Source organism: Momordica charantia (assembly GCF_013281855.1).
Source record: "Momordica charantia cultivar OHB3-1 chromosome 5 unlocalized genomic scaffold, Mcharantia_2.0 BLBB01000005.1, whole genome shotgun sequence".
Lineage (NCBI taxonomy): Eukaryota > Viridiplantae > Streptophyta > Magnoliopsida > Cucurbitales > Cucurbitaceae > Momordica > Momordica charantia.
This window is the reverse complement of record NW_028275163.1, coordinates 23,952,102-23,966,687: the sequence shown is the minus strand read 5'-3', so window position 1 is coordinate 23,966,687 and position 14,586 is coordinate 23,952,102. Positions and strand designations below refer to the sequence as shown.

Sequence of the window (14,586 nt, the reverse complement as noted above, 5' to 3'; positions counted from 1 at the left end):
TGTTATTATATTTTGAACAGAAAGTTGACGTGATAGAATTTAAAAAGATGTGACAATTAGTGTCGTCGCTTCTCCATTTGTAATAAAAGTTCATATATTCATTTCATTTTGCGCCGAAAAGTCTTATTCCTCATTTGTCAACAAAATTTGCTTCTTCATCATTTACCAATTTTGTCCCAATCCCTCTAAAAACGAAGACTTTTCCTCTCCCTTCATACTTAATCCAGACAAACTTCCACGTTAATTGCCACGTCATTCCAAATTCTGCCACGTCAGTTTTTCGTTGAAGGGTTGTATTGGTATTTATTTTCTTTATGATTTAGTCAATCCCTTTTTAGGCATTACTTTTATGTGGCTAATCACAAGGTTAAATCTGACCCAAGTCACAAAAATGAAGGTCAAGCCCACCATGAGAGTGGTAATACAATACAAATCCATACAGCTAAAAAGGGGAAGGTGGAAAAGAGAGGGAATAATAACTTGTGAATAAGCATTACAAGGACTCTAGATTCTACAAGAACAATTTGTGGCAGTTTCTTGGCAATCCCCATTTTCATTCTTTTTTTCTTCTTCTTTTTATTGTGTTGGAAAGTATTTACACCAAAGCTACTTTTCTTCTTCTTTGTTTGAGTTCCCTTTGAGTAGCTCATGGAATCAAATGCTGGTTCTATTGGCTTTCTTTTTTCACATTTTGGCCAACCCATTTCCACCAATATAATGTTTGAGCCTCTCGTCCGCCAAAGCGAATATAGTTTAGTAGTAATTGACAAAATGAATCAAACCTGAAATTATAGGGACCAAAATAGTATTTAAACTTTATTTTTAAATGATTATGACGAGACGTGGCGTAAAAAGAAAATGTCGATTTGAGTCGATTTCTATAACAACCACATTATATGCAAGATGTAATTTCAAAACTCCCCCTTTCAAATATTTGTTTTATTTTCTACAATATCACTATTTTTGTTTTTATTTATTTTATTTTTTGCTGAGGGAAATGGAATTTGTTCTCTCCTTTTGGATAGAATTGGATTCTTTTACATGCAAACAATGGGTTTTAGGATGCTTTGGAATCAGATCCTCAAGTGTCCAATCATCCAAAGTTTTCTGTTCCAATTACCCACCGAAAGGCGCAAAAGAGATATTATAGGAAGTTTTTTGGGTAAAATATATTTGTATTCTTCAAAGTTTCTATTCAGTTCGTACATTTAAATTTAGTTTAGTTTGACCTCCGACCTTTAAAAAATAGTTCTAAAAGTTATATGGACTTGGACAATTTTTTAGAATAATATGATAATATTTATTAATTTTATATTACTTTTTATTTATGTGTCATTTTTTCCCTTTTCACTTCTCTCTTTCCCTCCTCATCCTCCGGTATTCCTTCGATATTCCTTCGATAGTGCTGTCGCTCCTCCAAATCAAACTCATTATCGGAGGGATTTTAGTTTCAACACGGTGGTGTCGTCGCCATTCAATGTGTCGATGCCCAAACTCATGGAGCTGGGTTTGGGTTTGGCGAAATCAAAGAAACCGTTCATTTAGTCAAAAGAAAAGAATATGCAACACAAGGGCGGCATAAACAGGTAGTGAGATGTAGGAAGGGAGCGAGACCAAACCGAGGAAAGTAGGGGAGAGGGGAGGGAGAGTTTAAAATAATATAAAATTAATAAATATTGTCATATCATCTAAAATCTATCAACATACCAATACCACCTCAAGGTCGAGAACCAACTTTCAACTTACCAATGCCACGTCAAAATTCTATTAGTAACACAAACGGAAGTTTTTTTTCTAAAAGTCGGAAAGCCAACTTTCAACTTGTGAAACTTACCGAACAAATAGAAACATATCCTCAAACTTAGTTCCCAGAATATTTCATAGTGCAGTACACGGACTATCTTCCAGTATTGACACAAAACTTTGAACTCTACAAAGAACCGTGTAATTTAGATCACGTCCATTATCAATATAAAACTGACTAAAATCACCAAAACTCAGCAGATGGAGACGGTCCATATATTTCACCAGTTAGGAAACTTGAGTAACCCTTGATAGATTTGAAAAACTTTTAGAGAAATGATCACAAATCTAATGGTTTGTATATCATAAGAAGGTTGAACTGGATCATTCACCAAACTCACAAAAGAAATTAAAACCTGAATGAATAAACTTAAGCTAGATGGCTGTGTAAAGCAAAACTTAAAGAAACAATATCACACCATCATATCATTCATATTGACAAATACAATATATGTATGAGATGTTTATTTGCATGGATACATATATGTAGTGTAATGGGGCAAGTGGAGATGACAGGCCCAGAGATAAAGAAGACACTCATAGCCCATACAAACAGATTGGGCTGCTTCTAACAACCATACTTTCAGGTAGCCTAATCATGCTGGATCAAGGAAACAAAAAAAAGATGGGCCTAAAAAGCCTTTTCACCAGCAGCATAGATCTACTGGATAAAATGCATTGAAAAGAACAAAAATAAATAGGGATGTGACACTCAAGCCTGTAATGAAGAGCAAAAAACCTTTTTTATGTTCCTGGAGTGGGATGAAGCTCAATTTGGAGGGTATTTGGACAATGAATGAATGAAGCAATAAGATTCAGTCGCTTTGCACTATACATACTTGTCTCCTTGTGATTTTCTTCATTTGATACCTTTCCCTTCATCTTCATTCAAAATGCGCTTCTGGAAGTCGCTCACCATGAGAGGCAGTCCTTCTCTTAGTGAGATTTTGGGCTCCCAGTTGAGTAATGACTTTGCTTTGCTAATGTCAGGTTTTCTCTTGTGAGGATCATCAGCAGTATTTGCTCTGAACTCTATTGTTGCACTTGGATCTATAGTTTCTTTGACAACCTATGTAACCAGGACAAGAAATAAATGTCTAAGTTGTATCTATAGAAGTCAGAAACTCTCTCACCCTCTCTCGTTGGGAGTGCACATGCAAAACTCAGAGACAACTTGCAAGAAAGGTCAGGTCAAATTACTTAAAATCCCTTTTTATGGATCCTGAAATGACCTGAAGATGCATGAATGTTGGATTAATGAGTCAATCATCAAGACAAACCTCGGCCAGTTCTAGCATGGTAAATTCTCCTGGATTGCCCAAGTTGAAAGGCCCCACATGTTCACCTTCCATTAGTGCCACCAGTCCGTTAACCTGCCATTGGAGATCATTCTCAAAGACCTCAATATAGGTTCGTTAAACCACGAGACAAGTCTGAATTTTAGAAGTTGAGATGCCTAGTTTAGATCTTTCAAGTCAAGTTCCCAATCCTAAGATGCCCTTGCACATATATACTAACCAAAACCAACAATTCAAATGAAAAATTACAAGCATATATCTTCATGGAAAATAGGTTCCAAGACAATAGAACCAGATGATGATAACGGATTGAAAATTACAAACTAATTTCAGAAAGTCATAAATGTTTCTGCCGAAACCTTTTCATTTCCATTTAAAAATGAAATAAGAATAAATGGGTGGAGGTTGCAAATGCATTATTGCATTTAACATAATGTTGAATGTCTTAAAGCCTATCAACTGGAATGGCAGTATATAGTCATCCAACAAGCCTAATTCAATCTACAGTTGATAAGTTCCAAGAAGTCAGAGAATGCCAGCAGAGCATTAACAAGAGTTTTTAAGTGAAGCTACTCAGACAGGTTCAGAACAGAGAAAATACGAAAAGTGAATATGCCATACCAAGTCAGAGACATATTGAAAGCTTCGTGTTTGCTTTCCATCACCATAAACAGTCAATGGTTGTTTGCGGATGGCCTGAACCATTGCTAAAAGGATTAGATTACACATTTTAAGCATCAATGTTAATCAATTTCTGAATCTTAAATAGGGGAAGGGGGAAAATCAAGTAAGCTGTTTAACCTGTGCAACAAAGTTGCTGACAACACGTCCATCATCTAAACACATTCGGGGTCCATATGTGTTAAAAATGCGAGCAATTCGAACCTACAAGCAGAAAATGTCACCACTTGTCAAATGAATATGAAACTGCAAGAGATTAATCTCATAATGGATATGGCGATCCCTATTCTCCATGTCCAATGTAAGCACTATAACAGCAGCTAATGGCTTACAACTAAAACATGAGTTGTTACCTCAACTTCAGCTCCTCTATGATAATCCATAGATAAGGTTTCTGCTGTTCTCTTTCCTTCATCATAGCAGCTCCTCTCGCCTAAAAATTACAAATTATGTTCTTAAAATTGTAACTCTGAAGCAATTACAGAACGAAATGCTCACGGTGCAAATCAGAATTGCACTTTACCAATAGGATTTACATTTCCCCAGTATGTCTCCTTCTGAGGATGCTCAAGTGGATCACCATAAACTTCACTCGTACTGGTGAGTAGAAATCTAGCCCCAATTCTCTTTGCTAGGCCAAGCATGTTCAAGGTACCCATTACATTTGTCTTGTGATAAGAGGTTAAGGATGTCCAGGCAAAAACATAATAAATCTAACAGCAACATTTCTTCCTAAAATACAATGTAGTACGACACAAAGAAGCTAACAAAACAAACAAGAATCTGAAAATGCAACTACAGAAAAGGATATAATAGTCTTAACAGGATTGTACTTGTAATGAACAGGAGAAGCTGGACAAGCCAAGTGATAGATTTGATCCACCTCTAGAAGAATTGGCTCAACCACATCATGTCGAATGAGCTCGAACCGTGGATTTCCCAGATGATGCACCAAATTCTCCTTTCTGCCGGTGAAGAAGTTATCAATAACAATGACATCATCTCCTCTTTCAATTAGCATATCCACAAGATGACTTCCCACGAATCCAGCTCCACCGGTGACAACAATCCTCAATCTCCGGCGTCCAATACCGACGGGGATTCTGCCCCCCGTTTTCCCTAATCCATATATTCCCGACCCAGAAACCTGGTCCCTGCTCGTCAAACCTGTAGAAAACGATCTGCGTATGGCAGAACCAGCTTCGGAGGGGCCAACTCGGGACAAGGAGGGCTGGAGGATGAAGAAGGTGGAGCCGATTAAGATGCCGACAAAAACAAACAGAAGTCTCTGCTCTTTGAAGAGGTAGTTGATGGATCTGGGCAGAGATCTGGGGTGTTTGAGAGCTTTCGGCGAATACGGTGACGTCGGAGCCGTCGGAACCTCTTCATCCCGCCGGTGATTGATGCTGGATTGCTTATGCAACTGTTTAATGCTCTGCATTGCTCTGTGATGCGTGGTTGAATTGGTTCAGAATCAGAACAGCTTCTGGATGTTACAGATCACGAAGAGAAACTGTGAAAATGAGGATTTTCCTTCAAACAATTTTCAGAAATTTGGTGGTAAAGTTGAAGCTTTGTGAATCTTAAGATCGAATTTCAACCACTCGGCACCTAAGAGATCGCCAAAATTTCCAACTGAAACGGATTAAAGGGTCGGGTAATTGTAATTTGGCTCGATGCCCTAACTTAATTTCGTCCAAACCGACTTTTGGACCAAAATGCCCTTCCACAAAAGAAAAAAAAAAAGAAAAGATAATTAACACTGCACTATTATTTCTAACTTTTTCTTGCTAAAACTTTTACATAAACATTTTAATCATATTACAAAACCAATATTTTTAATTTTCTAAATGATATTAAATAAATATAATGAATTTTTTTAAATGAGAAATTTAAACCTACAATGTTCACTCCTTTTTGCGGAGAGTTGAAGAATTTATAAACATGGAAAAGCATGTTCCGGTCAAAAAAATTGAGATACATAAATCTAAGAAGCAATATAAAAAAAATTTCTAATATTACTATTTTTAAAATGAATTTTAAAAATATTATAACTTTCAACCTTGTTTAAAAAATAATGCTTAAAAAAACTTCTAATGATATAACTTTTTTCTATAGTAATTGTGATATAGCTGTCAATATAAAAAAAATCGTCATAAAAATTATGATTTTCTTATCATAACTACTAATTTCCCAACAAATAGGATGAAATGACCTTACAACATTTTTATGGAGAGAACAAATTATACATATATAATAGATATTTGAGTGTGTATTTTCAATTCTAAATATTGTAGAGGAGCAAATCAAAGCAAAAATATCAAAATATTGACTTATTTTATATATTACTTAAAAATCAAAACTTATATCTCTATTTTTATAAAATTAAGTGAAAAATATACCACTTCCGTCAATCATTCTGTAATTTTTCAAATGAATATTCATTGAAACAATTTGTTTTTAGGTTAAAATATTAGTTTGGTCTCTGTACTTTCAGCATTGGTTCATTTTTGGTCCCTGTATTTTGAAAATGTTCGTTTTGGTCCATGTATTTTAAACTTTGGTTCATTTTAGTCCCCGTACTTTCAAAATATACATTTTGACCCATATACTTTTAAAAAGTGACAATTTTAGTCTCTTAATTTTATTCTTAATCTTATTTTTTATATCACAATTTCAACACGACACTAAAAATCAATATATTTCTTCAAATGTAAAATTTTATAAGGAGTGACTAAAATGATTCCTTTTTAAAAGTATAAGGACTAAAATAAACATTTTCAAAATACAAGGATTAAACTTAACCAAAGTTTAAAACAGGGACCAAACTGAACAAAAAGAAACGGGCGAGGCCCATTAGGCCCATTTACTGGATCCACTCAGGACAGGCCTTTGTTGAATAAGGCCCATAATATAACGTCCCGTTTTCGAGATTGCCCTTTTTGACATTCTTATTTATTTTTTCTCAAGCAATTAACCTTTCAAATTTCTGCATTAGAAAAAATATATGAGCTGTAGTATAACTTTTTCCTTTCCCTGAAAGTTATGCCAAATTTCACCCCAGTAATAACTAGATAAAATAAATTATTAGATAACTAAGCCCTCTTTGAAATGTTTTTTTTTTTTATGAGAAAATCGAACTTGATTGCTGATAAAATTTTTATTTAGTTAAAAAATAAACTGCTGCTAAACAAGAATTTGTTCTTTTTCCGATGTATTCGAACCCATCCCACATTTATAATGTTATAATTTTTGGGTAAAAAGAAATGAAAGCTTTACAATGTCTCTTGAGACGCTTGAAGGCAAAACATTGATGGATGTAAAACATTTAAATTTCTTTAGGACCAAGTTTGGCTTCGCATTTTTTACCTTTTTTTTTAATAAGTGGTATTAATTAAGTATTTAATATCTAGAAAGGAGGTAAAATTACCAAACAAGGCTTTAGTCGAAGAAGGCCGAGAGAAGCATAATTTGGAATCTAAGCCCATTCAAACCTTTCTCCCGTATTTTTGACCTTTTTACCCTCCAGCTTGACATTCTAAACTTCCGTTTGCATTCCGACCGAGGGGATGGCACTGTAATTTTCAGGATTGTTTCGCACAAATTTGGAAATTCGATTTTCCCCTTCTTTTGGTCTCCTATGAACCATGAGAACCATATAATAAACAATGTTAAATCATTGGGTTAAGGTACCTATGTCCGATTATAAGGTCGTGGGTTTCTATCCTCATCTCCATATGTTGTATTAAGAAAATGATGTTATACGCAGATAATGGGCCTGCCATGTGAACCACTCATCCTCGAACACGTGTTACAGCCTCAACTCGATCACATGGAGGATGACGTGAAACTGATAGAATTATTTGCCACCGGCCTAAAAGATAGCCCAACTAAACGCCGACTTTGGAAGGGGTGATACCCCCGATAGGAATCTTGTTGATATTGTCCTAGAAAGGTGAACGATGCCAACAGAATCTAACTTTTCCAAATTAAGGTAAACAATCTTCTAAGCTCGTCTCGACACCAATTCAGATTAAACTAATTTAAGCTTCAGAGTGTACGTGGCTGAGCACCACATTGATGCAAGGTTCTATTCACAGGTTGCCAACTCGTTTCATCTGAACCAGCTTCGACTCACTTGCTAAAGTGACATTCTTGTCGAGAATCCTGCATCAACCAATGATAAACATAATTAAATCTTTCATTAAAAAAATTTGCCAAATATACACAATAATCCTTAATCTTTTAAGTTATTTTTAATTTAATCCTTAATCTATTAAACTTTTCAATTTTACCCCTAACATACTAATAAAAATTCAAAATTAATGAAGTTCTTTTGTAAAAACTTTGTTAGGGAAAGTAGGTCCGTCATTAAATAATTGTTTAATTAACATTTTTTAACACATGACATGTCACTCATATACTACTTAATACATAAAATCCAACTCGTCAATCATCAAAATTCAATCCGTCCATTTTTTTCTCCAGTGACATGTCTAATTATATTAATAAAACTATAACAAAATGAAATATAATCTTTTTGTTAACAGAGTTTATTATAAAGGATTGAGAATTTTCAATCCATTTTGAGAGGAGAGTTGAGAATTACCTAAATGAAATTAGGGACTATTTCATATATTTAGCCAACAAACATTAAAATAAAATAAAAAAATATAACAAATATATAAAACAAATTTAAAAACAAGTTTCAACCAAGCCCCTTAACGGGCTCATTTCTCTATCAAAATAACGTAAATTCCTATTAAAAATCGTGTTAAAGAGAACAGGAAAGTGCGGGGAAGTTTCTCTTAAAATTTTAGATACCTATATAATATTTAATACTCTTTTTTTTTTCATTAAATTAATGACTTTTCATTCACCAACCTTCACAAAATATTTGAATGAAACTTTAAATAAAATAAAGAAATAGTCATAATCTAGTGATTATTGATTACGATATAATATCACTGTTCATTATAATAATAGTTAAGAATATAGTTTAATTAGTTAAGACATGTATTTCTAATCAAAAGATCGTGAGTTTGAATATCCATTTTTATATATTGTACTAAAAAAAAATAGTAAAGAACGACGACTATATTTGAATATATATTTATAATTTTTTAAAATATATATTCAAATATAGTCGATCTTCTTTACTCTTTTTTAAGTACAATATATAAAAATAGATATTCCGTACTCAATAAACAAAGAGTAATTTTAAAGAGAGAAAACTCAATAGCTTTCCCCACACAAACACGTAATTGCATATCTTGTGGTGGGGGTTTCAAAACTCTTACAACCACCTAGTTGAACAACTAGACAATTTTGAGGAAAAAAATTTCAAATTTGAAATGCATTTCATCCACAATTTTAATATAAATCAATTTGAATATAATTACGTGCAGGAACTAAAAAATCAAGGAGGAGAGATAGGGAGGGGTATGGGGACTCGACCCAACGATCTCCGTGGAGAGTGACTGAGTGAGAGATTTCAAATTTCTATATCTTTTAAGAGAGCGTAAAGAGAAAAAGAGAAGTCAGTCTGAACATAACTCTGGTTAAGACACATATCATCGACTAAAAAGGCGGAGATTCAAAGAGACAGAGAGCTGTCCACGAAGATTTTTTTCTATTTCTGAAAGAGATCGAGAAGGTGGGTGACGTTTCGTTTTCCCCTCTATTTTTCACAATCAAGAAAATGGAACCCTAGAAATTGATTGGGGAGAGAAGATGTTGATTGAATTTAATGATAAATATGAGAAACTTGTGTGTTGTCATTTACATGTTGATTTGTTTTTATTTTTGTATGACTTTGGATTGCATCAAGAGAATATTATGTTTCATAATTTCTTTTTCTTTTGTTTTTTGTTTTTGATTTGAAAGACATTGAAAAAGAAGCTTGTGGTTTTGAGTGTTGGCCAAAAAATGAAAGATTTTTATCTCATTTGAAAGAGGGGCCTATTATAGGACCACGTACGATGGTTTTAATTTCTTTGTTACTAAGTTCACATCACACTACGTACATATATTCAGAGATTTTGATAAAGATGAAGAAAAACAAATCTGTCCCTTTAACTTTAGTAAGAGCCATTGTTTGAAATGATGAAGAAATTTGGTTCAAAATATCTATATTTTGAAATTGAATTAAAGAGTTATATACATACCATCGGAAGTTTTTCTGAACAAACGACGACTCTTTTTCCCGTCTTACAAATCTGTCACGATCTTTCCAAAATGAAAACTAGGGTAGCATTAGGGGTGTTTCACGTTGAATTTGGTTGGGATTGAAGCACTTTTTAGATCGAATTCAATTGTTCGAGTGGTGAATTTATTCTATCTAAATAACCCTTATTAATAAATAATGAATCATAACCAACCCAACCCTAAAATATTTGACTTAGGTTGGTTTTGGATATGCAGATCACTCGTTCAAGATCCACAGTCAATGTTTATTTATACGTTAAAAAGTTCGTCACACTTCAAAAATTTAAAAAGTTATTTTTAAAAATGGTGAGAGAACATAATAATCCCTAAAGGACTATGATAAATAAAAAAATGGTTTCAAAATTAATAATAAGTTCAAATTGATTCGATTCAACACAAATTTATTTTAGGTGAACCTTTATGAACCATCCACCTATAGAAAATTTTCATACACTGAACTCGAACAAAGTTTATAATTCAGCTCAAATCAATATGGGTTTGAGGAAAATATTAAAAGGTAAAAAAAGTAGGGTTTTGGCATCATCATATGATCAACCTCTCCTCTTTAATTGCTACATTGGGAATTGACTAACTATATCCTTCAAATTGAACTAAGTTTAGGAAAAATTGGTCAATAAGAAACAAAATTTAATAGCAAAGTAGAAGTCCACAAAGAAAACTCTCCTTGTGGATGTTGGGCATCTATTGAGTTCACATCAAAAAAGTATAGAGAGAGATGGAAGCAAGGTGAGGGCAACCTAACAAGTCAAATCATTCATGGACAATAATACTACACATCTATTCTATACATCATAGGTTGGTTTTCAATAAAAGTTTTATATATTCCAATTTTATCCCTGTGAAATTTTAAAAAAGAACGATATTATTTCGTTCAAAGGTGTTAGAGTTAATTGAGAGCGAATAAGTTTAAACCTCACAATGGTTACCTACCTTATGAATTAGTAATTCCTATGTGTTTTTCGATATCAAATGTTGTAAGGTTAGATGGTTGTCTCGTGAGATTAGTCGAACTGCGCGTAAACTAACCCAAACACTCACAGATATTGACAACAAAAAAAGAAAGATATTATGAGATATATTTCTGAAAAATAATACATATAAATAGGAGTTATTTCTCCGATCAATAGAAACTCGTTGCGTTGTTAATTTACTATTATACGAGCAAGTTCTTACATTATTTAAAAAATGGCATAAAAATCAAAATATTATAAAAGTTAAGATATGAGGACTTAAAAAAAATACAATTCCCTAAATATTTCAACCATTTGAAAAGGATGTTAATGATCTCAATCTCCATGCCATGTGGGTGGCTACATTTTATTCATATTTTTGCTAATTTTTCCAAAACCCAAACTTGAATAATGGTGCAATATGCCATCATCCACACCCACAAATCATGGGTTTATTAAGTCAACAAAGTGCAATTTATAATTAATTTAATCATGTTTTTAGCCTATTAATTGCTTGGTTATAAATGACATGATATTGCATGCTTTTTATATTATTAAATAATCCGTTTTAATTGTTTTAATGATCGTTCTAATTAAATATTTTGAGATGTGCCATAAATTAAACATGATTTTAAATATATAGAACTTGTTGAGTTCATATTTAATTTGATGTCAACATTTCATTTGTCAAAGATTAGATAAAGATTAGATAAGTCATTTGTGTCTTAATTTAACCAAAATAATGTAGATCTATCCCAATTTAAAGGTACGAAAAGTTAGTTAAGAAATAAATAATTGAAAAGTTTTTTATATCTTAGTAATAATTTGACGTGATTGAGAGATAAACTTTGATTCTCTACAATAAATATAAATCAACCATTATTGAGTATCACATCAAGATTAATTTATATACTAATAAATTCAGTTCAATATTTAATTTTGCGGGTTGTATCGATGTATATGTTATCTTTATTTGTGTTAATTTGTAAATTCTACTACATTAATTTTTTTTTTCAACTTGAATAAAACTCAAAATTTCTATTTTAACATTATTTAGAAATTCGGTAATAATAATCTCAACCCAATTTTTAGTGGAACAATAACTGAGTTTCTCTATATTTCTATAATTTTAATTTTTATCAAGCATAACCTCACATGACTTTAATTTTAGTATCATCCAAAAATGTCATAGCATGTACAAATAGAAATTAAATGTTGTTCTTTAACTGATTATTCATCCAGAGACAATAGCAAAAAAATTTCAAAGGGATCAGTATAAAGCTATATTTTATATTCCAACTTTTCATATAATCTGAAATTTTGGGTGGGGAATAGGAAAAAAAAAAGAAAATAAATTAAATAAACTTTTTTATAAAGTTTTCTTAATCTAAAATGAATCTTTCCTTTCCTACTCTGCCTTTACAATACGATCTTCCCCACTTTTAATCACGAAAAAGATACATTTTTACACTGGAAATGTGAAATAAGTGTCGGTCGTCTCTCAAGTTTCAAATGAATCCTTTTGGACCCTAAAATTTGGAATAAGGGTCTATTTGGCCCTAAAATTTCAAGGGAATATTTTCGATTTTTTAGGTTTAAGAAATTGTTCTATATTGTATCCAATAATTCTTTTGATTAATAGTTAATTAAATTTAAAATGATGTACCGTTAAATTGCTGATTTAAACCAGGAAAATTCCCATTAAACAAATGATACAATAGGACAAAAATTTGGATAATACAACTCAAATTTCATAAACAATCCAACGTTAAAAGCAGCCATGTTTTAAAAAAAAAATTGTTTGTCTTTACGAATATAATGAACATGATCGTAAAAAAGATTGCAAACTAAAATATAAAAAAATAATAATAATAAAATTAATTAATTAATCAAAGATAGATATTACGTGTGGAAACGTACACGTGTAGGTGATGCTGCTAAAGTGGGAACACCTTTACAAAAATTGCCTGGATCTGAGTCAGGTGCTTGAATTTTTCTGCAACCGAAATTTCCAGGTACGGCCGGTCTTGCCGCGGATTGACAATTTTGACCCTCTCCCGCCGCCGCCGGTTATTTGAATTTTTTTTTATTATTCAAATAATTCCTATTACTCATATATCTTATATTGATTATTGAATATCATAAAGTGGCACGCGCACGTTATTTCTATTTTATATTGGAAGAATGGTTTAGTATTTTCTCGTAAATTTATTGGTTTATTCTATTTTAGAAATTCAAACTTTTATAAAATTCAAATTTTAATTATTACCTTTAAAATAATATTAATTAGAGATTAGGGGCGGATTTATCATAAATTGAGAGGGCTCAAATCTCACCCAATTTTTAATTAGTAAAAAATTATCAACAAAATAAAATATCTAAAATAAACAATATGTCTTTCATGTCATGCGTCCTTGTTTATATCTTTTATTCATTTGATAATTATACGAAAAACTCTTATATAACAAAACTTATAATTTTTATTGATTTAAAAAATATATTAAAACTTTTTTTCTTTTTAATTTAAAGTAAATAATTTATACTCTACATTTTGTAAATTTACATTATAAACGTCATTTTCTTTAAATAGGTATATCCATAAAGATAACAACAAATATATAATATTATAATTTTTATTTAATTTCTTTTTAAATTCGATATTTCTTCCTTGTTACGAAATGTAAATAGAATGTAATAAAAATTTTAACTTTTAGTAAATTATTTTTAAAAAAATTATAATGTTTAAATATTACTTATTATTTCAATTTATATCCCACCCTTTTCCAATAAGTTAATAAACTGATAACAACAAATATCGAAAAGTCAAAATTATCTTTACATGCCGTCAAAAGAAAATTTATCTTTACGCAAATTTAAGTCTCTAGATAAATTTTTGGATCTCTGACTCAATTTTTAGGGATTAAAATAAAATATTTTTAAAAAAATAAAGATTACAGTATAATTTTTGTGAAAATTCATTTATTTTACAATATTACTCAAATATATGTTCTAATGTTGTGTACAGCTATTACATGGACACTCTTTTTTATAAAAATATTGGTAAGAAATCTTAAAGATAGTGAAATGTCATTAAATTTTAAGAAATGTGCAACTTGACACTCTACCAACAGAAATATATATATAATTTCATTATACAATTTGCAAGAAGTCAAGTGAAATTAAATAATTCACCGTCTGGACAACTTGAATGGAGTGATTATTATAAAATTATTTAATAGTTCAATTAGTTAAAATATTAAAAAAAAAGTTAATATATTAGTAACTTCCTTTTATAATTTTAGTGTCACTTAATAGTTAATATTATATTATTTTAAAAAATTATCATAATTTTAATTCTATAGTATTGGTTAAAAATATTATTTTGATTTTTTACTTCGGGATTCACTTCATTTTAGTTTTTATACTTTCAAATGTCAAAATTTAGTCCTTATACTTTTAATATATTTTAAGGTTATTCCCCACTTTTAGTTTTGATTGAGAAAACTCTAAGAATAAGCCCAAAATAATTGATAAATTAAAATAAAAAACAATTAAGAATCTACCAATTGATTTCGAACTCATGATCTCTTAGTTCGATACAAGTGTCAATTACCACTTAGTTAATC

At 31.2% G+C, this 14,586-nt stretch overlaps 1 protein-coding gene across 1 annotated transcript; it reads right to left on the bottom strand.

Annotated features, from left to right (window-relative positions):
- Positions 1-2,202: 2,202 nt before the first annotated feature.
- On the bottom strand, positions 2,203-5,460 carry UXS1 (UDP-glucuronic acid decarboxylase 1). The gene is made up of 7 exons (XM_022289948.2): positions 4,594-5,460; positions 4,306-4,453; positions 4,136-4,215; positions 3,903-3,986; positions 3,723-3,797; positions 3,084-3,176; positions 2,203-2,872 (listed from the first exon to the last, which is right to left on the bottom strand). The coding sequence occupies exons 1-7, from the start codon at positions 5,221-5,223 to the stop codon at positions 2,663-2,665; spliced, it is 1,320 nt and encodes a 439-aa protein (XP_022145640.1). The 5' UTR covers positions 5,224-5,460; the 3' UTR covers positions 2,203-2,662.
- Positions 5,461-14,586: the final 9,126 nt, after the last annotated feature.